The sequence below is a fragment of the Orcinus orca genome, chromosome 2 (genome assembly GCF_937001465.1).
Source record: "Orcinus orca chromosome 2, mOrcOrc1.1, whole genome shotgun sequence".
In the NCBI taxonomy this organism is placed as follows: Eukaryota; Metazoa; Chordata; class Mammalia; order Artiodactyla; family Delphinidae; genus Orcinus; species Orcinus orca.
The window spans coordinates 91,606,190-91,631,401 of NC_064560.1; the positions used below are offsets into that span (position 1 = coordinate 91,606,190).

At 38.7% G+C, this 25,212-nt stretch overlaps 1 protein-coding gene and 1 long non-coding RNA gene across 2 annotated transcripts in view; one reads left to right on the forward strand and one right to left on the reverse strand.

Moving 5' to 3' along the window:
• The window catches only part of LOC117203819 (uncharacterized), a 188,837-nt gene that overhangs the window by 116,463 nt on the left and 47,162 nt on the right, over positions 1–25,212 (forward strand). Inside the window, exons 4-5 of the long non-coding RNA XR_007475903.1 lie at positions 8,086–8,236; positions 17,415–17,461. This is a non-coding gene — a long non-coding RNA (uncharacterized LOC117203819). The remainder of the gene's footprint in view (positions 1–8,085; positions 8,237–17,414; positions 17,462–25,212) is intronic.
• Positions 1–25,212, reverse strand: part of IQCH (IQ motif containing H) — a 203,453-nt gene that overhangs the window by 92,773 nt on the left and 85,468 nt on the right. The window contains 1 exon segment of the mRNA XM_049706661.1: positions 14,185–14,264. Coding sequence (XP_049562618.1) covers positions 14,185–14,264 — 80 coding nt within the window.

Genomic DNA, 25,212 nt, shown 5'->3' on the forward strand with positions numbered 1-25,212 from the left:
TCCTTCTGCAGACATCAACCCTGGCAGCAGGAGCTGGAGCTCCTGGTAGAAGACAAGGGGCACATGTTCCAACAGCAATGGCCCTGTGGCTTTGATTCCGCCTTCCTTCAAGAAGAAGATGGTGGGAAGGTTAGAATTCAGAGAAGAATGGCGGTGCTTCCTCAGTGAGAAACAGACATGCAAAATAATCACAGATGGACATGTATGGAGCTGGCTGGTCCTGCCAGTCACATGATTGATCCTGACAGCAAGACCCTGAGATTCCTATAGGAAGCGCAGCTATGGACAGGAGATTCACCGGAGGATCTGCTCTCCTTGGTAACGTTAAACTAGTTTTGAAATTTCTTTTCTTTACGGAGAGTCATGTGGAATTGGAGCAATCTTGGGGAGAAGTTTAGAAAGGAGAGGACTCTTAAGTCTCTCTTGGACAGTGCCCTTCCAGGGGGTAGGTCTAGGGCATTGACATACAACAGCAAATGCATTTAAGACCTTTTGAAAGGATAGCCGTGCAGTGGAAATGGGGTTACTGAATTGAACGGTGGCTGTCTTAGAACAAAGGGATTACACCTCCCTACCTTCTTGGATGATATTCCAGTAAAGACCTGCTCTCAAAGGAAAAATACTCTTGGACATCAAATAGACCACTCAGGCACAGGGAAGCTATGGGTTTGGTGTCAGCTAAAGCGTAACTGTAGTACATCTGTCACGGAGAATGCCACACTTGGGAGCACTTTAGACTTAGAGCAAGAAAAGTCATGTCTCTCAAGAGAAAGCCTTCCCAAATTAAAGCAGTGCATCAGCATTGTGAGATCCATTGAGCAGGTAAAGACAAAGCTGCTTCACAGCCTGCTAGGAATAAGAGCCCTGATTAAAGGTCACGCCAGGCTTCAGGTTCTGGTTCCTTCTGCTATTCTTCCTTTACTATTTATCTCCATGAACTTGTCTACAATTATTTGTTGCCTTCCTCCCTTCCCTTCCCTTCTGTTCCCTTTCCTTCCTCCCTTCCTTCCTCCCATCTTCTTTCCCCCCGTTCTCTTTTAAGATGTGCTGCACTCCTAATGCAGTGTTACTGACTCAGTAGCCACACTGTTTCCTTCTAGTGGGGATGGCTGTCTGTTGTGCCATCCGCATTCTCACCTGGTCCCTTTTGGGACACCTGCCACACCTTTGTGAGATGCCTGCACTTACTAATTGGCCCACACAGAGCCCAAACCTGTGGTCGTGGCCTAATTATTAGCATCCTGTTCTAACTAACTGAGTCAACTAGCTGAGAAATGCTCTTCTTCATTTGCAAAGTATAATCACTAATTAGGTAACTTTGAGAGTTTATGGGGCAGTTATTTAGGAAAAATTCTAAGTCTAATACAAAAACCAGAAAGGCAGGATGATGATTACATATGTAAGTCACAGATGTGAAGCAAAAACAGACAGGCCCGGTATTAGCTTCTAAAATTCAGACATAGGGCTTCCCTGGTTGCAGAGTGGTTAAGAATCCGCCTGCCAATGCAGGGGACACGGGTTCGAGCCTGGTCCAGGAAGATCCCACATGTCATGGAGCAACTAAGCTCGTGTGCGACAACTCCTGAGCCCATGTGCCACAGCTACTGAAGCCCACGTGCCTAGAGCCCGTGCTCCGCAACAAGAGAAGCCACTGCAAGGAGAAGCCCGTGCCCCGCAAGAAAGAGTAGCCCCCGCTCCCCACAACTAGAGAAAGCCCGCGCGCAGCAACGAAGACCCAATGCAGCCAAAAATAATAAAAATAAAGTAAAATGAAATTCAGACATAACTGCTGCAAAGAAAAAATCCAGAAAACATGTATTTAAATCTAAGCTGAATGTATTTATGAAAAATGTTCTTTTCAAACATGTGGATAGCATGTGGATGTGGGATTAAATTGTAGCCAAGGATATCTAAATTGGATATAATGAGATCTCTTGGTGGTAAATGGTCAAGTATTTGGGATAATCCAACAACGATATCATCTTTAGAGAATGATTTGCCTAGAAGGATAGACTAAATCGCTTCTGAATCTATAAGCCGATGTTCAGTTTGTCAAACACCCAAACATATCCACTAGTAATTAACCTAAGCAGTTCCATTGTGTGAAAAAGAATGTTTCTTCCTGCCATTATGGCTGTAAGGGAGAGCTTAGTTCAGAGTATGAGTGGAGTGACTCTCAAAGATGGAGAATTCATTACTCCCTGAAGACCAGGGATGCCATTTGTCTGTCCCATTCTTTAATATTTGCTGAGGGTCCACAATGTGTTAAGCTTTGTACAGAACAGACATCAAGACTTCAGCTTGTTAGATTTGTTTGAAAGATATTTACAGTATTCAGGGACAATAGCTGACCTAATCAGGGTTCAGGGATTCAGCATAATCATAGTGCTGAATTTTAGAGCATGAAGGATCTTGAAGGTCACTGACCTCACTTTTAACTCAAATAGGATATTATGGGTCCAGGGAAATGAGCCTTGACCTTGAAGTCTGACTAACCTGGGATCAAGTCCAAGCTCTGCCACGATGTGCTATGTATTCTTGGGCAGCTTACCACGTGCTACAGACTGAATGTTTGTGTCCCCGCAAGATTCATATGTTGAAGCCTTAGTCCCCAGAGATGGGGCCTTTGAGAGGAAATTAGGACATGAGGGTGGAGCCTTCATGATGAGACTAATGCCCTTATAAGAACAGACAAAATCGGGATGATCTCTTTCTCTACCATGGGAAGATACAGCAAGAAGGTGACCATTTGCAAACCAGAAAGAGGGCTCTCACCAGAACCCAACCATACGGGCATCCTGACCTTGGACTACCAGCCTCCAGAACTGTGAGAATTAAATGTTTGTTGTTTAAGCCACACAGTCTATAGTATTTTGTTACGGCAGCCTGAGCAGACTAAGACAACATCCTTTCTGAAACTAAAAGTTTCTCATCTGTACAAAAGAGAGGTCCCTATAAAGTTGTGAAGATCGGAATATGTGTAAAGAATTTTTCACTGCCTTACTTCCAGTCCATGTGGTTATTACCATAGATGAGGAAACGGAGGCTCAGAGAGGTTAAGTGACTTACCAAAGATCAAACAGCTAGTTGCTATTCCCTGCCCGCATCCCACCAATGCCCACAGCCCTAACTGTCCAAAACATCCTATATGGCCCGTTACCAAGCTGTGCTCTCCTTCTCAGCCTTCCTTTTGCCATCTCCTTCATCAAAGTCAACCTGGCCTTGACTTACTGTTCCTTTCTTATTTGAAAAGCAGTCTGTTAAGCTAACCCCTGTGAACATGCCAGAGAACCATGGTGTGGTGGAAAAGTGATGGATTTGAAGAAGTCTTGGGATCTAGGTTGTCACCACCTTCCTCTGTGGCCTTGGGAAGTCACTTCTCCCATGGGGTTTCAGTTTACCTCAGGGCACTTCTAATTCTGACACCCTGTGTCTCTCTGACTTAAAGTGTTACCTCTGCAGTAGTATCTGTGTTTAATAAACTCCTGGAGCTAGTCAGGCCATCACATCAAAAGCAAACATCTCCAATAGCTTCACTTCAGGTACCATGAAAGAGACCCAGGGATTTTTTTTCCTTTTCTATTTTTTATATAGGAAACTCTTTCTTGCAACTTGCAAACTACAATAGAGGAATAGCTGCCTGCACCAACTCTGTGTAAAGATGGTCATGGGGAGAGAGCCCTAAAGAGGGATAGTCCAGTATTTTAGGGTCTGCAAATCAGCAGAGCAGCTGTCAGTCTGTAGGACATACAAACTGCATAACCCTTAAGGGTCAGTTAAAAGTGAGAGTCAGAGCCCTTAACCTTTATAAAGAGAATAAAAAACAAAAACAGAGAACTCATTGCGTTGACTGTAAAGGCAACTCATGTCAGCAGCAATCTTCTAGGGATAATTTCTGCAGTTGTTTTGTTTTTTTGCGGTACACAGGCCTCTCACTGTTGTGGCCTCTCCAGTTGCGGAACACAGGCTCCGGACGCGCAGGCTCAGCGGCCATGGCTCACGGGCCTAGCCGCTCCACGGCATGTGGGATCCTCCCGGACCGGGGCACGAACCCATGTCCTCTGCATCGGCAGGTGGACTCTCAACCACTGTGCCACCAGGGAAGCCCTCTGCAGTTGTTTTGAAAGGTATCTTTATTTAAATGAGTTTTTCTGAACTCTGAAACACTTCCTGAGGAGAAAAAGTCCCCATCCCTGTTTGCATTCTTTTGGAACAAAAACACTCAATGGATCCAATTCTGGTTGAAGATCAAACAGAACAAAATCAGGAAGATTTTTTAAATAGAGGGCGTATATTTTCAGTCAAATGTAAAACTTCCTTTCCTAGAGACACATTTCATTTCACTGCTTCATTGATTTCCTCTTTTCTGCTACCGTTCTATTATTCTCTGTGAGAATGTGACATAGTTAAGGGCCAATTGGGACAATTATGATTGATGGGTAGCACCTGCTGGGGATATATGTACCTGATAAGGATGGGAATCAAAAGCAGCCTGGATTCCTAGTTTCCTGAGAAAAGACACACTATCATTTTCTCTACAGGTAAAGGAAAAAGAGCAAGCCTTGAGAAGGACCTCTATCATCACCAAAGTAAAGCTTGACATGACAATTTTCTTGAGGAAAAATGTGTGTACAGCAAGTCCGTTGGTCACAGATCACTGAACACTTGCAGAATTCTTTTTTTTTTTTTTTTTTTGCCGTACGCGGGTCTCTCACTGTTGTGGCCTCTCCCGTTGCGGAGCACAGCCTCCGGACGTGCAGGCTCAGCAGCCATGGCTCACGGACCCAGCCGCTCTGTGGCATGTGGGATCTTCCCGGACCGGGGCATGAACCCGTGTCCCCTGCATCGGCAGGTGGACTCTCAACCACTGCGCCACCAGGGAAGCCCGCAGAATTCTTATAATACCCCACACTCTCTATACCTACATATATAGTCTGCTTTATTTTAACTCATAGCACTTATCACTTCCTCACATAATATTAAAATAAACAACTTTCTGCCTCCCTTACTAGAATATAAATCCTAAGAAGGCAAAAACTTGATTTGTTTTGTTCACTGCTGTATCCCTAGTGCCTGGTACACTGCCTGGCCCACCATCAGAGGTCAATAAAGATTAGTTGAATGAATGAATGAATGAAGAGTAAAATTTAGGCTCATAGCCACTTGGGCTGCATTTACAGCTCAATGCTATACTATGATCATACAAATTATTTGTAAACTCATAGCTTCAGTTTTGGAGCACTAATAGAAAGTTTGGTTGCTTGGATCAGAAAATGTCCATACCCTTTGAACAAAGAGTTCTATTGCTAAGATTTAGCCTAAATACAAAGATTTATGTACAAAGTTGAAAGTTGTTCATGGCAGTCTTATTTATAACAGAGAAAAACTGGAAATTATTTACTTATTTACTAATAATTATAATACTTATTAATAATTTGACATTTATAATTTAATGTCAACAGGATAATGGCTAAGAAAATTGTGGTATATTGTCAAGACAGAATATTACGTAGGCATTAAAAATCTTTTATAGGGCTTCCCTGGTGGCGCAGTGGTTGAGAGTCTGCCTGTCGGTGCAGGGGACACGGGTTCGTGCCCCAGTCCAGGAATATCCCATATGCCGCGGAGCGGCTGGGCCCGTGAGCCATGGCCGCTGAGCCTGCGCGTCCGGAGCCTGTGCTCCACAACGGGAGAGGCCACAACAGTGAGAGGCCCGCGTACCGCAAAAAAAAAAATGTTTTATAAAGAGTTTCAAACCATATATGTAAAGGCTTATGATAAGCTCTTAGGTGAAAAGAGTAAAATGACAGTTGAATATACAGTATGATATCAACAAAGGGACATGCCAAAGTTTAAATAATGCCAAAGGGTATTATGGAAAAAATTTTTCTTGCATATCTAGGCATTTTTTTCTCCTTTCTGAAATTTTCTTCTCCTTCTGAACTTTCTAGTTCATTTATGGATGATCAGGTCATAATTTGATAAAAGAAAGGGACATAGCAAAAAAATAATCTTGTGGTTTATTGATAAGCTTTTTTCTGGTGTATGTAAGTATTGGGTTGGCCAAAAAGTGCCTTCAGTTTTTAAGTAAAAATAGACACATTTTTCGTTTTCACCAAGAACTTTATTGAACAATGTAATCACCCTTTCGTTCCACCACCTTCTGCATTTTTCAGGCAACTTCATAATTCCATCTTCCCCCCAATTTTTATCTTTTTGAGCAAAAAACTGTTCCAGGTGCCTTTTACAGTCTTCCAGGAAATTGAAAATTTTTCCATTAAGAGAATTTTGTAAAGACCGAAATAAATGGAAATCTGAAGGTGCAATGTCTGGTGAATATGACAGATGAATCAGAACTTCCCAGCCAAGCTGTAACGGTTTTTGTCCGGTCATCAAAGAAACATGCGGTCTTGGGTTATCCTGATGCAAGATTCTGCATTTTCTGTTGACCATTCTGGATGCTTTTCATTGAGTGCTGCTTTCAGTTGGTCTAATTGGGAGCAGTACTTGTTGGAATGAATGGTTTGGTTTTCCGGAAGGAGCTCATAATAGAGGACTCCCTTCCAGTCCCACCATATACACAACATCACCTTCCTTGGATGAAGACCCTCCTTTGTGTGGTTGATGGTGGTTCATCTTGCTTGCCCCACAATCTCTCCCATTCCTCATTATTGTGCAGTATCCACTTTTCATCATCCATCACAATTTGTTTTAAAAATGGAACGTTTTCATTAAGTTTAAATAGATAATCACATGTGGAAATATGGTCAAGGTTATTTTTGCTTAACTTGCGTGGAACCCAAACATCAAAGTGATGAACATAACGAAGCTGATGCAAATGATTTTCAACACTTGATTTGGATATTTTGAGTATGTTGGCTATCTCCCGCGTGGTATAACGTTGATTGTTCTCAATTAATGTCTCGATTTGATCGCTATCAACCTCAACTGGTCTACCCCCAAACCGTGGAGCACCGTCCAGTGAGAAATCTCCAGCATGAAACTTCGTAAACCACTTTTGACACGTTCTATCAGTCACAGCACCTTCTCCATACATTGCACAGATCTTTTTTTGCGTTTCAGTTGCGTTTTTACCTTTCTTGAAATAATAAAGCATAATATGCTGAAAATGTTACTTTTTTTCTTCCATCTTCAAAATTAAAATGGCTACATAAAAATTCACAAATTTTGATAAGTTTTTTTTAAAATGCATGCTGATATGACAGCTGTCACAATACAATCTAACAAAATTGTTTCAAATGAAGTTAAAGACAACTGAGTGCTACTAGAGTCACCTTACAGAAAAAACAAAACGAACTTTTTGATCAACCCAATAAAATTATTAATCACATGCAATGAAAATGTACAATTAGGGATTTCCTTGGTGACGCAGTGGTTAAAAATCCGCCTGCCAAAGCAGGGGACCCGGGTTCCAGCCCGGGTCTGGGAAGATGCCACATGCCACGGAGCAGTTAAGCCCGTGTGCCACAACTACTGAGCCCCCAAGCCACAACTACTGAAGTCTGCATGCCTAGAGCCTGTGCTCCACAACAAGAGAAGCCACCACAATGAGAAGCCTGTGCACAGCGATGAAGAGTAGCCCCCGCTCACCGCAACTAGAGAAAGCCCACGCGCAGCAACGAAGACCCAACATAATCAAAAATAAATAAATTTCAAAATGTTAAAAAAAATGTAGTTAGATGATGCTATGAAGTAAAAATAATTTTATAAAAATTTTTCTTGTCAATGATATCTTGCAAGAAAAATTGTTTTGCAAATAAAACTATTTAGTTTTAATTCACTTTGAAAGTTTCACGCCAAAAATACGTAGGTAAAGCTGACAATTTCTAATGAGTTAGAGAAAACAGAAAATGGCTTTGAAAGATGCCACAGTTTTTCTTCTGTTTTCAGATTTATTTTCCTCTTCTTCCTTTAAGTTGGTAAATTAAATGAGGTCTTATCATGGAAAGTGAGTCTAAAAGAGAAAATTAGCCTTGGACTTCCTTTTGAATCTCATCTTGTACCTCCAGTTTTTGAGTGCTAATGCTTGTCAAAGTACATACCTCACTCTCTTTAACCCTTTAGGCCAAGACAAGAAAGGAGACCAGCTTGTGATGGAAGCACAGAGCCAACCAGGAAGGCACTGTATACTCTTCAAGAAGTAGTCTTCTTCCCCCACTAGACGTGACAAGTCAAAGTCGCAACTGCTGCTAGAGATCACTTAGTGGTTTTCAAAGTATGTATTTTTAAGCCTGGAACACTTTGTTCAAAAACAACATAATTTGATGTTAAAGAGGTAAAACAGTTAACACAGCTGCTGTGGGTGAGAGGCCTAAAGCCCCACCTACTGGGAACTTCTGCTTTTCTCCTTTACCTGGGGGCATCAGGGTGAGTGTCATAGGGGATGTGGAAGCTCCTTAAAAACAATGACCTGGTCTAATCTCTTTATACAGATAGGGGGGAAGGAGACTGGATGGGGCACTGATATGTTCACTGTCACGCTTGTTACCTGATTAAAATAGTTCAGCTGACTTACCTGAAAAATAATCACAGTTTTCTAACAAGAAGATTAAGAATATATTGATATGTTGGGAAAATACGAAAGAAAGTAACAATATCACAAAATGACTAAGAGAAGCAAGACCCCACGTTTGACATTAAAATGTTATCACCCAAACCTAACCTTTCTACACCGAAGGAAATTTTACAACAGAGGTATGACTTGAGAAATAGGATTTTCTTTTATTTTTTTCTTTAATTTAGAAAAAGTCTCTGGAATACAGAGAAGTATAGAGAATAATTAAAAAATCTACCATGGACACATGTTAATCTTTTGTCTTCTTTGGGATACATATGTATCTGTGGCTCATAAACTCAAGAGAGTGAACTGCAAAAGTCCAGTAGCTTTAAATCAGGACGATCTCCATGAGGATGAATTATGTTGTACTGTGAGGTCCTACTGTGAGGTTAGATAACACAGAATATATATAATAGATATATATGATATATATATATGTATATACCTATGATGCAAAGAAGACAAAAATACATATATTTAAATTTTTAATAGTTTAAAACTATAGTACATTTTTTATATTTATAGTTATTATTTATAACATACATTTTAAATATAGTTATTCATATATTTATATGTGTCTTTAAATGAAAGAAACAAAACATTAGGTACAGTTGAAGTCCTCTCTATATTTCTTTTTAGCTCATTCCTCTCCCTCCACCATTCCCAGAAGCAAACACACTCATGAATTTAACCTGGACCCTCACGTCCCATAGACATAGTTGTTAAAATAATAAAAAGATTTATTTGTTAAGAGAGGCAGTTTTAGCAACTTGAAACCTTTGAACTAGATTCCTAAAAATAAAGGCCTAGGATTTCTTTTTGGATTTCTTGAAATAACTACTACAAACTCTACTATGGTTTATTATTTTATTCCTGGATCCTTATGCAGAACTTGATTGACTCAAACTTATTCAACAAGATGTACTTGGTTAAATGATCTAGAAGACACAGAAAGGGCTGTTAAATTCAGAGCCAATAAAAGTAGACATGAGAGCAAAGGTGACAACTACTGTCCTGATACTGAAGGAAACAAACAAAAAAAGACACCAGAAACTGGATATATGCATATATAATACTGAAGAGAGAAAATGTTAAAATTATATTAGGGAGGCAGAGATACATCTTTTAGAAAGATTTCCATCAAAAATTATTGAGATTTTTAAAAAGTGTCTAATGCTTTGGGGCTCTGACAGTCATGCAGTTCATTCTGGCTGTGTCACTTACTAGTTGGATGACCTTCACCTCCCTGTATGCAGGTCCTCCCAGTATAATGGGAATAATAATAGTACCTACTACATAGAGATGTTGTAAAAATGAAGTGAGATGTTCCCTGTAAAGTGTTAGGAACATGCATGTTAGTTGCTGGTAGTAATAGCAGTAGTAGTAGTAATATCTGGAAAACCAGCCCATGAGGAAGAGTTCCTAACCTGGTATGTGGAGGGGGCACAAATTCTGGAGCCTCTGCACCTCTTTACCAGCTGTGTGGGCCTGGGGACAATGACAGTACAAAGGTTCTAGGGCTGCTGTGAGCATTCAGTGGGTATGGAAGATGCTTAGTGCCATGTTCTAAGAACATGCTCAATCAACATTAGCTGTTAGAAATATTCCAGATAGATAATGCCTTAGTATTCTTAAAGCGCATCCTAATTTTATTTATTTATTTATTAATTATTATTATTTTTTACATCTTTATTGGAGTGTAGTTGCTTACAATGGTGTGTTAGTTTCTGCTTTATAACAAAGTGAATCAGTTATACATATACATATGTTCCCATATCTCTTCCCTCTTGCGTCTCCCTCCCTCCCACCCTCCCTATCCCACCCCTCTAGGTGGTCACAAAGCACCGAGCTGATCTCCTTGTGCTATGTGGCTGCTTCCCACTAGCTATCTAGTTTACGTTTGGTAGTGTATATATGTCCATGCCACTCTCTCGCTTTGTCACAGCTTACCCTTCCCCCTCCCCATATCCTCAAGTCCATTCTCTAGTAGGTCTGTGTCTTTATTCCCGTCTTACCCCTAGGTTCTTCATGAAATTTTTTTTTCTTAGATTCCATATTTATGTGTTAGCATACGGTGTTTGTCTTTCTCTTTCTGACTTACTTCACTCTGTATGAAAGACTCTAGGTCCATCCACCTTACTACAAATAACTCAATTTCGTTTCTTTTTATGGCTGAGTAATAATCCATTGTATATATGTGCCACATCTTCTTTATCCATTCATCCGATGATGGACACTTAAGTTGCTTTCATCTCCTGGCTATTGTAAATAGAGCTGCAATGAACATTTTGGTACATTTCTCCAAAGAAGATATACAGATTGCCAACAAACACATGAAAGAATGCTCAACATCATTGATCATTAGAGAAATGCAAATCAAAACTACCATGAGATATCGTCTCACACCGGTCAGAATGGCCATCATCAAAAAATCTAGAAACAATAAATGCTGGAGAGGGTGTGGAGAAAAGGGAACGCTCCTGCACTGCTGGTGGGAATGTTAATTGGTACAGCCACTATGGAGAACAGTATGGAGGTTCCTTAAAAAACTACAAATAGAACTACCATATGACCCAGCAATCCCACTACTGGGCATACGCCCTGAGAAAACCATAACGCATCCTAATTTTAAGGTGCAGGAGCAAGCTCACAATTACCTCACAGCAAGAAGTCAAGGAAAGCTAGGGGATCGAATTGCACTGATTTGTTTATCCAGGAGCACCCTTCTGTCAGGTTCAGACGACTATATGCAGTCATTGCTATAAATACAGCCCTGTCTGCTCTCAGCTCTGCAGGAGTATAAGGAGATCCAAAAGGTGGTCTCTTTTTCCTTGAAAAGGGGTGACTAAACTCCCTATGAACTTCTTACTGATAAGATCACCAAGAGAGGGAGGCCTAGAAGATGCTCTTAAAAATAGACTAGTGCATTATGAAACAAGCACTTTATCGTTCCAGAGCACTTTCACACACATTAAAGCCTTTAACCCTCACAGCCACCCTAGAGAAAGGAGGTATCATCCCCATTTCTCAGAGGAGGCAAGTGGGGTACAGAGAACTTAAGTGACTTGCTCAAAGTTCCCTTATTAGTAAGAGGAAAATCCAGCTCTTTCTTGCTCTGTTACTTACTAGTTGGGTGTTCAGAACTTTTATTACACATGCATGGCCTTACGGAATGCTCCTCACTGGCATGTACTTGCCATTGTGGGAACTATTTTATTTTTCCAACTTTTTGGTTACCTTATTTCTTTTAGTCAGCTTAACTCTAAATCCCACACCCTTACCTATTACATCATAGATGTAGTATGCATGTGTGCACGTGTATAAACACACGCACACGTGTAAGTACATGCTGGAGGACAACTGAGTTTTGTTTTTTTGTTTTATTCTTTCTAAGTGTACTTTTAAAAGATGAAAATCTTAGATAGAGGTTGAAGACTGATGTGATTCAGAAAAATTTGAGTATGCTAAATCACTTTTTTGGACTGCAGTCTGAGAAATAATTCAGTCCCAACAGAGGGGGGAAAAAAGGGTTTTCCACTTTAAATGAACCATGTTTTCTTTTCTGAAAACATGATTTAATTTCTTTTATAAAAGAAGAGCGAAAGAACTTTTGTTGTCGTCTCCAGCTGTCAAACCTGCCTCCCGTACTTTTGCCCTGAAGCAAAAGGAAGGGACATCAGGTGACAAACCCCAAATTTCAACTAGTCACACAAATTATAGACCTTCCTATCATGATATCCTCTTGACTTTCTGCCTTTCCCCTACAATGAAGAACAGACACAGTTTAAGTCAAAATGACTCTCATGGGCAATTTTACAAAACAAATAGAAGGCACAGAGTCTCTCCCTCCCCCTCCCCCGCCCCCCACTTCCCCAGCTTCCCCCTCTGGGCCAGCCTATCCCCTCTTTCCAGGCAGGCAGGAGCTAATAATTAGAAAGACATTTCCCACCCCAGACAGTGATGCTCTGCCTGCCAAGGGCCCTGTTTGCTTTGAAGAAAGAGTTTGACAAAGTAAATATTTACAGAAACAACTATAATCGGATGCCAAGTCCCACTTCGAGGGGACAGGCAGAGAAGTATTTTCAAGAAAGGGTTTCTCCATGTGGCATCACACTGCCCGGTGGTGGGGACTGATCCAAGCTCTGTTCTGGGTTTATCATGAGTCCAGGCATATCACAGTCTTTCTCTTAGCCTTTTAACTTCCATGCTAGGAACTTTCCACAGAGTAATGAATAATTTCATTTACCGCTGAAGAGTCAATTCAGAAATGTACTAATTCGGGACCACGGGGAAGTCTTCAAATATTACTGCTTTTAGCAGTAGGGGAAAGCTTCATGAAGTCAACAGGGAAGAGATTAAAGGCAGGGTTAATTAGCACTCAGGAAATGTCATTATTTAAAAAATATATATTTTTGAGATAGACCACTTACTGGCTAAAACACAGTCATATTTATATTACCTGTAGATCTGTTACCTGGAAACTGTGGAACCTGAGAGCTCGAACACAGTGAGAATCAAAACAGGTGCGCCTGCCTGTTCCCATTATGCACATTAGCCCATGGCCTTCGCACAGCCTGTTAAACAGCTGAATCTGAAACAATCATGGTGCAGGCCAAACACTAGCCTGAAGGCCTGTCTGTCTTGGGATTTGGCCATTTACATTGATTTTTTTTTTAACCCATGTGTTTCATGAAACACAAAATATTTGCCATGACAACTGGGGTGTCACATGACATACTGCTACATAAAAAGCTTGGAAATCTCTTAAGGGGAAACAGCCCACCAGTGCTGCAAATACAGTGAAAACATCTTGAGGAAGATGTGGGCATTAAAAGATGAAGGTCTGGAAAGAACAGGTAACAGTTTACTATGCAGACATAGTAGGATTAATTTCTTCTGTGCCACTCTTCAATTTCTCTTTCTTTCTTCCTTTCTTTTTTTTTTTTTAAAAATGGGAGCAGCTGTAAACATGACCACATAGGGTAAGCCCAGAAAAAAAAAAACTCTGCCAGCTGTCTCCTTCTGTGGTGAAAAGTTTCAATTATTACTAGTCTGTCTTGTGGCTCGTAAACATAAGAAAGCAAGCTACAGAAGTCCAGCACCTTTAAACCAGGAGAATCTCCATAAAGATGAGCATGTTGTACTGTGAGGTCCTAATGTTAAAGAATACAGATTTCCTTTCCCTTCCGCATTAAGGTATCTGTACAGAATCGGGGAACTTGCTTTATTATCCTATGCTTAAAGATAAATGAAACCTCACAATAACATACCCTATGCAACACAAATTTGAATATAAAGCAATAGTTTTGTATTCCAGACTCCTGGGCCCTTGACCAGCTAGCAGTAGAGATTGACTCAGTCATTTAGTTAATCTCGAAATAATGCAACATGATGGAATTTTTTAGATCCTACTGATATTGTCATGGTAGAGTTTACCTGCATAACAATCTTCCCTTTTAAAATCAAATGCATTCCAGCAGCAGCTGAAATAGTATTTATTTCTATGTGAAAGGTACAACTCGATAACATGTGCGTATTACCAAAAATCTCACTGAGAATATTGTAAATCAGAACAATTTTCTTTCGTTAGTTAGGACTATGAATACCTTTGATCTTTGTTTCCTGAGAGAGGGAGTCTTCACTTCCGCTGGAATCGATTGTGTTCTCTGGGGTGTAGCGAAAGGGGCTGTGGATGGAAGTGGTGCAATGTTAACTCTTCCAGAAAGAGAGACTTATTCATTGGGTTGATGCTACTGGGTTTGCACCTTGAAAGTCAGATGGCTCTGTCACCCATTCACTGTTCACTACCAGTCGTTCTTGTATCAATTCAATGAAACATTTGTGATAATTGACTTCAAAAGGAAAGTAAAGAGCTTGGAAGGGCAACAGTTCCATCAGAACATAAGGTCAGCTCCCCTTATGCAAATTTCCTAGAGGAAAAGGCAGATTTTAAAAGCAAGCAATTTAGAGAGTTATCTTTGTCTTATATGATGTTTCGCTATAAGATTTCTTTAAATAGCCGTATTCCCAAGTTCACTTAAAAAGTAAATATAACTATATAAGATGGACTATTCTAATGTATAGTCATTTAAAAAGAAAATTCTAAAGAATTAAAATGGCTTCGGGTAAATAAAACAAGTGAAAAACGCAAGTAAATATTATTTTTGAAATGAATTAAATCTATAAGCAGCAACTTTTGGAGAACACATCTAGTCCATGGGGGGTAAGCCTGCATGCTAGACAATGCTTGGAAGAGAAATGGAATCTCTCCTGTAGCTTGGCAGCAAACCCAACTGCCCTTTACAGAAAAGCTCAAATTTGGCATTCTCAGGAGAGAAAAATCCTTACCCTCCTCTTTCTAAGAAAGAGAAGAAATCGTTTATTTAAATAGTTAATTCAGTCAAAGAAGTGAGGCTTCTTTCAACTCACTTCCTTACTCCACCCCTTTTCTGTCAGTTCTCTAACAACAATGTTAGAAAGAACTGACAGATATTCGTTAAATACAACACATCAGTATACGATTTAGAATTCCACTTTGAGGACTCAGTTCTCTCACATTGCCTCAAGTGGGCTGCAAGGAGTATCTTCAGCCATCTCTTTAAAAGTAGCAGGAAGTCCAGAGTCTTAGCACACAAAAAATCACCTCCAAAAAAAAAAAAAAAATCACCTCCACAGAAGACATTTGTTGCATTGGACCAACCCCGTTTTACCATCTTCCTGGTTTCCCTGTCTTCCAGCGATCCTCCAGGACTGCGAGACTGCCCACCAACTTCCCTAAGGCTGGACAATTGGCTATACAGTCGGTCCTCTGTATCCATGGATTCTGCATCTGTGGATTCAACCAATTTCCATCCGCAGTTGGTTGAATCCACAGATGCAGAACCCGGGAATACAGAGGGCCAACTGTGCAATGCCATACTATAGGAGGGACTCGAGCATCCGCAGATTTGAGTATCCACTGGGGGTCCTGGAACCAATCCCCTGAGGATAGTGAGGGACAACTGTAGTGTGTGAAGACTCCATTTTCATCCTACAAGTTTTTGCCTTGACTTCTGTGCTGTCCTACCCCACTGTCCACTTGAACCTGGCTCTCCCACTTTGAAGGTCAGTTCACACCGTATACCCAGGCTACTGTGAGTCCACAGATTCACCCATAAAGCCTGTTATTCCTATTATCTGCAAGCTCAGTACACTTTTTATTTAACTTTCAGGTTCCTGCAGACAAATGAGATTTATGGTTAAATTCCCATGATGAAACAAAATAGCAGCTGAGAAGTGGGCATGATTTTTAAAGGAATTTATTAAAATTTCAGTGAAATTTGGTAGAATGAAGATCTAAAAGATTTGTAATTTCACATGGATAATCCAGTTAATGGTATCTCTAAAAAATTATTTTGAGGTTTTTCTTAGTTACCTGCAGAAATTCTATCATTAAATGTATAACTTCATGTAGCCTTGGATTTTATGGGACACATGCATTTGAAGAATGTGTCTGCATCCTAAGGCACTGCCTGTTTTGCTACTCAGTTTCCCTTCTGGAAAAATCTGTTGGATAAATTTTGCCAGTGTCAGTGTCAGGGAAAAAAATCTTGTCTTTCTGGAGAAATTTGTATGTTTCTGTGGTAGTTATTGGCATGCGCCTCCTAAAAAGCCATCCCCCCTTCTTCCTTGCTGATTTTAGAACCTCAATTTTTTCAGGGTAACAACATCCCCAGCTTCTAGGGTTTCCAGATTTAGCAAAAAAAAATTTTTTTAAAGGGCACACAGTGAAATTTAAACTTTAGACAAGCAACAAGTAATGTTGTAGTATAAGTATGCCCCAGATATTAAATATGTTTAATATCCATGAATGGATTAGACCAGAATTTCATGAATGCATTAGACCAAGCATAATTTATCATCCTAAGTATTTAGTATAAGTGTGTCCCAAATCCTAATCCTAATCCTACTCTTATCCCTGGACATTCACTTTCTCAGCCTTTCTTGTACCTAACAGTGGCCATGTGATCAGTGAGAAGTGAAGTCCATCCCGGGGCTTCTGGGAAGAGATTGGTGCCACTATTTTTCCCTCTTCCTGCCTGGAGTGTGTATGTTAAGGCCCACATCTGCAGGAGTCATCTTAGAGCTGTGAGTTAGCAAGCGTGAGGATGAAATGAAGCATGCTAAAGAAGGTAAAGCAGAGACTCGTTCTAACCCTGTGTATCAGCAGCATCAGCACTAGAGTCCCTACTTCCTGATTCCTTATGAGATAAATGAACTCCTCATTGTTTAAGCCATGAGGTAGTTAGGGTTTCTGATATTTGCAGTCACATACATTCCTGACTGGTACCCCTCCCTCCCCCTCCTTATGCTCTCTATTCTGTGCTCTGTCTTACTGCATGTGCAAGGGCCTCAGGAACAATGTTCAATAGTGATGGCAGTAATAATGATGGCAGTAGTGGTCATCCCTCAACTGTCTCTGCTTTTAATGAGGAAATAGAATATTTCTAAAGTTTCCCTACTAAGAACATTGTTTTCTGTGGGGTTTTGGTTGAAGACAATAATCAGGTTCAGAAAATTCTCTTCTACTTCTACTCTGTCCAGAAGTTTTTTCTTGTTATTAATGTTGAACTGTATTGTATGATTTTAAAATTTTAGTATGTATTGAGATGATCACAGGGTTTTTTCTTTTTTAATCTGTTAATGTGGCGAATTGTATTGTTAGATGTTTCTAATGTTGAATCTTCCTCACATTCTTCCTTGATCATGATGAATGTAAAAAACATACTGCTAACTTTTATTTAGAATGTTTACCTTTATGTTCCTGAGATTGATTTATATATATTTTTTCTTGCAGTGTCCTCATCCAGTTTTGGTACCAAAGTAGCATCATAAAATCAGTTGGTAAGCGTTCCTTTTTCTCTTTTACTATGGAATAGTTTAATATAAGAATTACCTGACCCTTTAAAGTTGGTAAAACGTCCCTATAAAAGACCTGAGGCCCTTTTTGTTTGGTATATTTGTGTGTGTGTGCACACGTCCATGTGGAAGACAGATTTTTTTTTTTTTTTTTCGGTACGTGGGCCTCTCACTGTTGTGGCCTCTCCCGTTGTGGAGCACAGGCTCCAGATGCGCAGGCTCAGCAGCCATGGCTCACGGGCCTAGCCGCTCTGTGGCATGTGAGATCTTCCCGGACCGGGGCAGGAACCCGTGTCCCCTGCATCGGCAGGTGGACTCTCAACCACTGCGCCACCAGGGAAGCCCAAGACAGATATTTTTGACTACCAAATCAAATTATCTAATGGTATTGTTTTCTTTAAGTTTTCTATTTTTTCTTTAGTTAACTTTGGTAATTTAGAATTTTCTAGGAAATTTTTCATTTTGTTTTTAAAAATGTATTGGTATTAAGTTACCATATTATGTTTTTTTTTTTAAAATTCTACCTGTCTGTAGTTTCTGCCTTTTTTCATTTTCATATTATTTATTTGTTCCTTCCCTTTTTTAAAATTACAGCTTTATTGAAGTATAATTGACAAATGAAATTGTAAGATATTTAAAGTGAACATTGTGATTATATATTTGATATATATATATATATTTGAAAGGATTCCCCCATCTAGTTAATTAACACATCCATCATCTCATGTTTTTATATTTTTTATTAGTGAGAACATTTTTCTACTCTCTTAGCAAATTTCAATTATACAATACAGTGTTATCAACTATAGTCATCATGTTATGCATTAGCTCCTCAGACATTATTCATCTTGTAGCTGAAAGTTTGTACCCTTTTACCTACCTCTCCCTATTTCCCCCACCCCTCAAACCCTGGCAACCATTTTTCTACTCAGTGTTTCTATGAGTTTGATTTTTTTTTTTTTTTTTTAGATTCCACATATAAGCTGTACCATGTGGTATTTGTCTTTCTCTGTCAGGCTTATTTCAGTTAGCATTAATACCCTCCAGATTCATCCATGTTGTCCAAATGGCAGAATTTCCTTCTTTTTTAAGACTGAATAATATCCCACTATAAATATATGACATTAAGTTGTGTCTATACCTTGGCTATTGTGAATAATGCTGCAATGAACATGGGAGTATAGATATCTCTGGAGATAATGACTTCGTTTCCTTTGGATATATCCCCAGAAGCGAAATTGCTGAATCATGTGGTGGCTCTATTCTTAAGGTATTGAGAAACCTCCATATTGTTTTCCATAGCAGCTTTACCAGTTTATATTCCTACCAACAGTGTACACTGATTCCCTTTTCTCCATATCCTCATTGGCGTTTGTTATCTCTTGTCTTTCTGATAAAAGCCATTCAAACAGGTGTGAGGTGATACTTCATTGTTGTTTTCATTTGCATTTTGCTGATGATTATGACATTGATCACCTTTTCATGTCCCTGTTGGATTTGTTTGTCTTTTTTGAAAAATGTCTATTCAGGTCCTTTGCCCATTAAAAGATTTGGGTTATTTGTTTTTTTGCTATTGAATTCTATGAGTTTCTTGTATATTTTGTGTATTAGCCCTTTATTGGATATGTGGTTTGCATATATTTTATCCCATTCCACAGGTTGCTTTTTCATTTTGTTGATAATTTCCTTTGCTGTGCAGAAACTTTTTAATTTGATGTAGCCTAACTTGTTTATTTTTGCATTGGTTGCCTTTGCTTTTGGTGTCAAATCAAAAAAAAAAATCATTTCCAAGAGCTTATCCTCTATGCTTTTTCCTTAGGAGTTTTATGGTTTCACTTCTAATGTTCAAGTCTTTAATCCATTTTGAGTCAATTTTTGTGTATGGTATGAGATAAGGGTCCACTTTTATTCTTTTTAATGTGGCTGTCTAGTTTTCCCAACACTATTTATTGAAGAGATTAACCTTTCCCCATTGTATATTTTTGAATTCTTTGCAAAAATTAATTGGCCATAAAAGCATGAGTTTATTTCTGGGCTTTCTGTTTTGTTCCATAGATCTATGTGTCTGTTTTTATGCCAATAACATGCTGTTTTGGTTACTATAGCTTTGTAATATCATTTGGAATCAGGAAATGTGATGCCTCCAGTTTTGTTCTTCTTCCTCAAGATTATTTTCACTATTTGGTGTCTCTTGTGGTTCTATATGAATATTAGGATTATTTTTTCTATTTCTGTGAAAAATGCTATTGGGTTTTTAATAGGGATTGCATTGAATCTGCAGATTGCTTTGGACAGTATGACCATTTTAACAATACGAATTCTTCCAGTCCATGAACACAGAATAGCTTTCCAGTTATTTGTGTCTTCAACTTCTTTCATCAATGTTTTACAGTTTTCAGTGCACAGATCTTTCACCTCCTTGGTTAAATCTTAAGTACATTATTGTTTTTGGTGCTGTTGTAAATGGGACTGTTTTCTTAATTTCTCTTTCTGATAGTTGTTAGTGTATAAAAATACAACTGATTTTTGTATAGTGATTTTTGTATACTGCAACTTTACTGAATTCATTGATTAGTTTTAACCATTTTTTGGTAGTAACTTTAGGGTTTTCAATATATATTATGTTATCTGCAGAGACAGTTTTACTTCTTCCTTTCTGATTTAGATGCCTTTTATTTCTTTTTCTTGCCTAATTTCTCTGGTTAGGACTTCCACAACTATGTTGAATAAAAGTGGCAAGACTGGGCATCCTTGTCTTATTCCTGATCTTAGAGGAAAAACTTTTAGCTTTTTTTTTTTTTTTTTTTTTTTTTGTGGTACACGGGCCTCTCACTGTTGTGGTCTCTCCCGTTGCAGAGCACAGGCTCTGGAATGCAGGCTCAGCGGCCATGGCTCACGGGCCCAGACACTCTGCAGCATGTGGGATCTTCCCGGACTGGGGCACAAACCCGTGTCCCCTGCATCGGCAGGTGGACTCTCAACCACTGTGCCACCAGGGAAGCCCTAGCTTTTAACTTTTGAGTATAATGTTAGCTGTGGTCTGTCATATATGGCATTTATTATGTTGAAGTATGTTTCTTCTATACCAATTTTTGGAGAGTTTTTATCATGAAAGGATGTTGAATTTTCAAATGCTTTTTCTGCAGCTACTGAGATGATCATATGATTTTTATCCTTTGTTTTGTTAATGAGGTGTATCACATTTATTGATTTGCATATGTTGAACCATCCTTGCATCTCAGGGATAAATCCTCCTTGATTATGGTGTGTGATCCTTTTAATGTGCTGTTGAATTCACTTTGCTCATATTTTCTTGAGGGTTTTTGCATCTCTGTTCACTGGGAATATTGGCCTGTTATTTTCTTTTCTTGTAGTGTCCTGGTCTGGCTTTGGTATGAGGGTAAATGAGTTTGGAAGTGTTCCCTCTTACTTTACTTTTTTGGAAGAATTTGAGAAGAATTGCTATTAATTTTTCTTTCAAAGCTTGGTGGAATTCACCAGTAAACTCATCTGGTCCTGGACTTTTCTTTGTTGAGAGGTTTTTGATTACTGGTTCAATCTCCTTGCTAATAATTGGTCTGTTCAGATTTTCGGTTTTTTTCATGATTCAGACTTGGTAGATTTATGTTTCCAGGAATTTATCCATTTCTTCCATTTCTTCTGTCTAATTTTTTGGCATATAATTATTCATAGTTGTTTCTTATGATCCTTAGTATTTCTGTGTTGTAATGTCTCCTCTTTCATTTCTGCTTTTATTTATTTGAGTCTTCTCTCTTATTTTAGTCTAGCTAGAGGTTTGTATATTTGTTTATCTTTCCAAAAACAACTCTTATTTTTCATTGATAGTCTCCCTTGTCTTTCTAGTCTCTATTTCATTTCTTTCCACTCTGGTCTTTGTTATCTCCTTCCTGTATCTTTTGGCTTAGTTTGTTCTTAGTGTAAAATTCGGTTGTTTATTTCAGATTTTTCTTTTCTCTTAATGTTGACATTTATTGCTATAAGCTTCTGTCTTAGAACTCCTTTTTTTGCATCCCATAAGCTTTGGTATGGTGTATTTCCATTTGTCTCACGATCTTTCTAAATTTCCCTTTGATTTCTTCTTTCACCCACTGGTTGTTCTGGAGCCTGTTGTTTAATCTGCACATATTTATGAATTTTCCAGTTTTTCTTTTGTAATTGATTTCTACTTTCATACCATTGTGTTTGGAAAAGAACCTTGGTGTGATTTCAGTTGTCTTAAGTTTATTAAGACTTGCTTTAATTTCTATTTCCCTAGTGATTAATGATGTTAAGCATACTTTCATATATCTATTTACCATTCATTTATGTTCTTTGGTAAAATGTCTGTTCAGATCTTTTGTCCATTATGTTATTGGGTTGCTTGTTTGTTTTTTTCTTTTCTCTTTTTAAAAAAATTTTATTGAAGTATAGTTGATTTGCAGTATTGTGTTTAATTTTGGCTGTACAGCAAAGTGACTCAGTTATACATATGTATATATACTTTTTCATGTTCTTTTCCATCATGGTTTATCATAGGTATTTTATGTTTTCTTAACAGCTTTTACAATCTATTTTTTTCCAGTGGATAGAGAAGGTATTTGGCTTTTATTTAATTTATTTTTTTATACAGCAGGTTCTTATTAGTTATCCATTTTATACATATTAGTGTATATATGTCAATCCCAATCTCCCAATTCATCCTACCACTTTCCCCCTTGGTGTCCATACATTTGTTCTCTACATCTGTGTCTCAATTTCTGCCCTGCAAACCGGTTCATCTGTACCATTTTTCTAGGTTCCACATATATGCATTAATAAACAATATTTGTTGTTCTCTTTCTTTTTTTATTGAACTCAAATATTATTTTTGAATTTTATTTTATTTTATTTTTATACAGCAGGTTCTTATTAGTCATCCATTTTATACACATCAGTGTATACATGTCAATCCCAATCTCCCAATTCATCACACCTCCACCCCCACCCGCCACTGCTTCCCCCCCTTGGTGTCCATACGTTTGTTCTCTACATCTGTGTCTCAATTTCTGCCCTGTAAACCGGTTCATCTATACCATTTTTCTAGGTTCCAGATATATGCGTTAATATGTAATATTTGTTTTTCTCTTTCTGACTTACTTCACTCTGTATGACAGTCTCTAGATCCATCCAGATATCTACAAATGACCCAATTTCGTTCCTTTTTATGGCTGAGTAACACTCCATTGTATATATGTACGACATCTTCTTTATCCATTTGTCTGTCGATGGGCGTTTAGGTTGGTTCCATGACCTGGCTATTGTAAGTAGTGCTGCAATGAACATTGGGGTGCATGTGTCTTTTTGAATTATGGTTTTCTCTGAGTATATGCCCAGTAGTGGGATTGCTGGGTCATATGGTAATTCTACTTTTAGTTTTTTAAGGAACCTCCATACTGTTCTCCATAGTGGTTGTATCACTTTACATCCCACCAACAGTGCAAGAGGGTTCCCTTTTCTCCACACCCTCTCCAGCATCTGTTGTTTGTAGACTTTCGGATAATACCCATTCTAACTGGTATGAGGTGATACCTCATTATAGTTTTGATTTGCATTTCTCTAATAATTAATGATGTTGAGCAACTTTTCATGTGCTTCTTGGCCATCTGTATGTCTTCTTTGGAGAAATGTCTGTTTAAGTCTTCTGCCCATTTTTGGATTGGGTTGTTTGTTTTTTTAATATTGAGCTGCATGAGCTGTTTATATATTTTGGAGATTACTCATTTGTCCATTGATTTGTTTGCAAATATTTTCTCCCATTCTGAGGATTATCTTTTTGTCTTGTTTGTAGTTTCCTTTGCTTTACAAAAGCTATTAAGTTTCATTAGGTCCCATTTGTTTATTTTTGTTTTTATTTCCATTACTCTAGGAGGTGGATCAAAAAAGATCTTGCTGTGATTTATCTCAAAGAGTGTTCTTCCTATGTTTTCCTCTAAGAGTTTTATAGTGTTTGGCCTTACATTTAGGTCTTTAATCCATTTTGAGTTTATTTTTGTGTATGGTGTTACAGAGTGTTCTAATATCATTCTTTTACATGTAGCTGTCCAGTTTCCCCAGCACCACTTATTGAAGAGACTGTCTTTTCTCCATTGTATATGCTTGCCTCCTTTCTCATAGATTAGTTGACCATAGGTTCATGGGTTTATATCTGGGCTTTCTATCTTGTTCCATTGATCTATGTTTCTGTTTTTGTGCCAGTACCATATTGTCTTGATTACTGTAGCTTTGTAGTATAGTCTGAAGTCAGGAAGTCTTATTCCTCCAGCTCCGTTTTTTCGCCTCAAGACTGCTTTGGCTATTTGGGGTCTTTTGTGTCTCCATACAAATTTTAAGATATTTTGTTCTAGTTCCGTAAAAAATTCCATTGGTAATTTAATAGGGATTGAATTGAATCTGTAGATTGCTTTGGGTAGTATAGTCATTTTCACAATATTGATTCTTCCAATCCGAGAACATGCTATATCTCTCCATCTGTTGGTATCATCTTTAATTTCTTTCATCATTGTCTTATAGTTTTCTGCATACAGGTCTTTTGTCTCCTTAGGTAGTTTTTTTTTTGTGTGTGTGTGGTATGTGGGCCTCTCACTGTTGTGGCCTCTCCTGTTGCAGGGCACAGGCTCCAGACGCACAGGCTCCGGACACGCAGGTTCAGCGGCCATGGCTCACGGACGCAGCCGCTCTGCGGCATGTGGGATCTTCCCAGACCAGGGCACGAACCTGTGTCCCCTGCATCGGCAGACGGACTCTCAACTACTGCGCCACCAGGGAAGCCCTCCTTAGGTAGGTTTATTCCTAGGTATTTTATTCTTTTTGTTGCAATGGTAAATGGGAGTGTTTCCTTAATTTCTCTTTCAGATTTTTCATCATTAGTGTATAGGAATGCAAGAGATGTCTGTGCATTAATTTTGTATCCTGCAACTTTACCAAATTCATTGATTAGCTCTGGTAGTTTTCTGGTGGCATTTTTAGGATTCTCTATGTATAGTATCATGTCATCTGCAAACAGTGACAGTTTTACTTCTTCTTTTCCAATTTGTATTCCTTTTATTTCTTTTTCTTCTCTGATTGCCATGGCTAGGACTTCCAAAATTATTTTGAATAGTGGTGAGAGTGGACATCCTTGTCTTGTTCCTGATCTTAGAGGAAATGCTTTCAGTTTTTCACCATTGAGAATGATGTTTGCTGTGGGTTTGTCATATATGTCGTTTATTATGTTGAAATAGGTTCCCTCTATGCCCTCTTTCTGGAGAGTTTTTATCATAAATTAGTTTTGAATTTTGTCAAAAGCTTTCTCTGCATCTATTGAGATGATCATATGGTTTTTCTCCTTCAATTTGTTAATATGGTGTATCACATTGATTGATTTGCGCATATTGAAGAATCCTTGCATCCCTGGGATAAATCCCACTTGATCAGGGTGTATGATCCTTTTAATGTGTTGTTGGATTCTGTTTCCTAGTATTTTGCTGAGGATTTTTGGATCTATATTCATCAATGATATTCGTCTGTAATTTTCTTTTTTTGTAGTATCTTTGTCTGATTTTGGTATCAGGGTGATGGTGGCCTCATAGAATGAGTCTGGGAGTGTTCCTTCCTCTGCAATTTTTTGGAAGAGTTTGAGAAGGATGGGTGTTAGCTTTTCTCTAAATGTTTGATAGAATTCACCTGTGAAGCCGTCTGGTCCTGGACTTTTGTTTGTT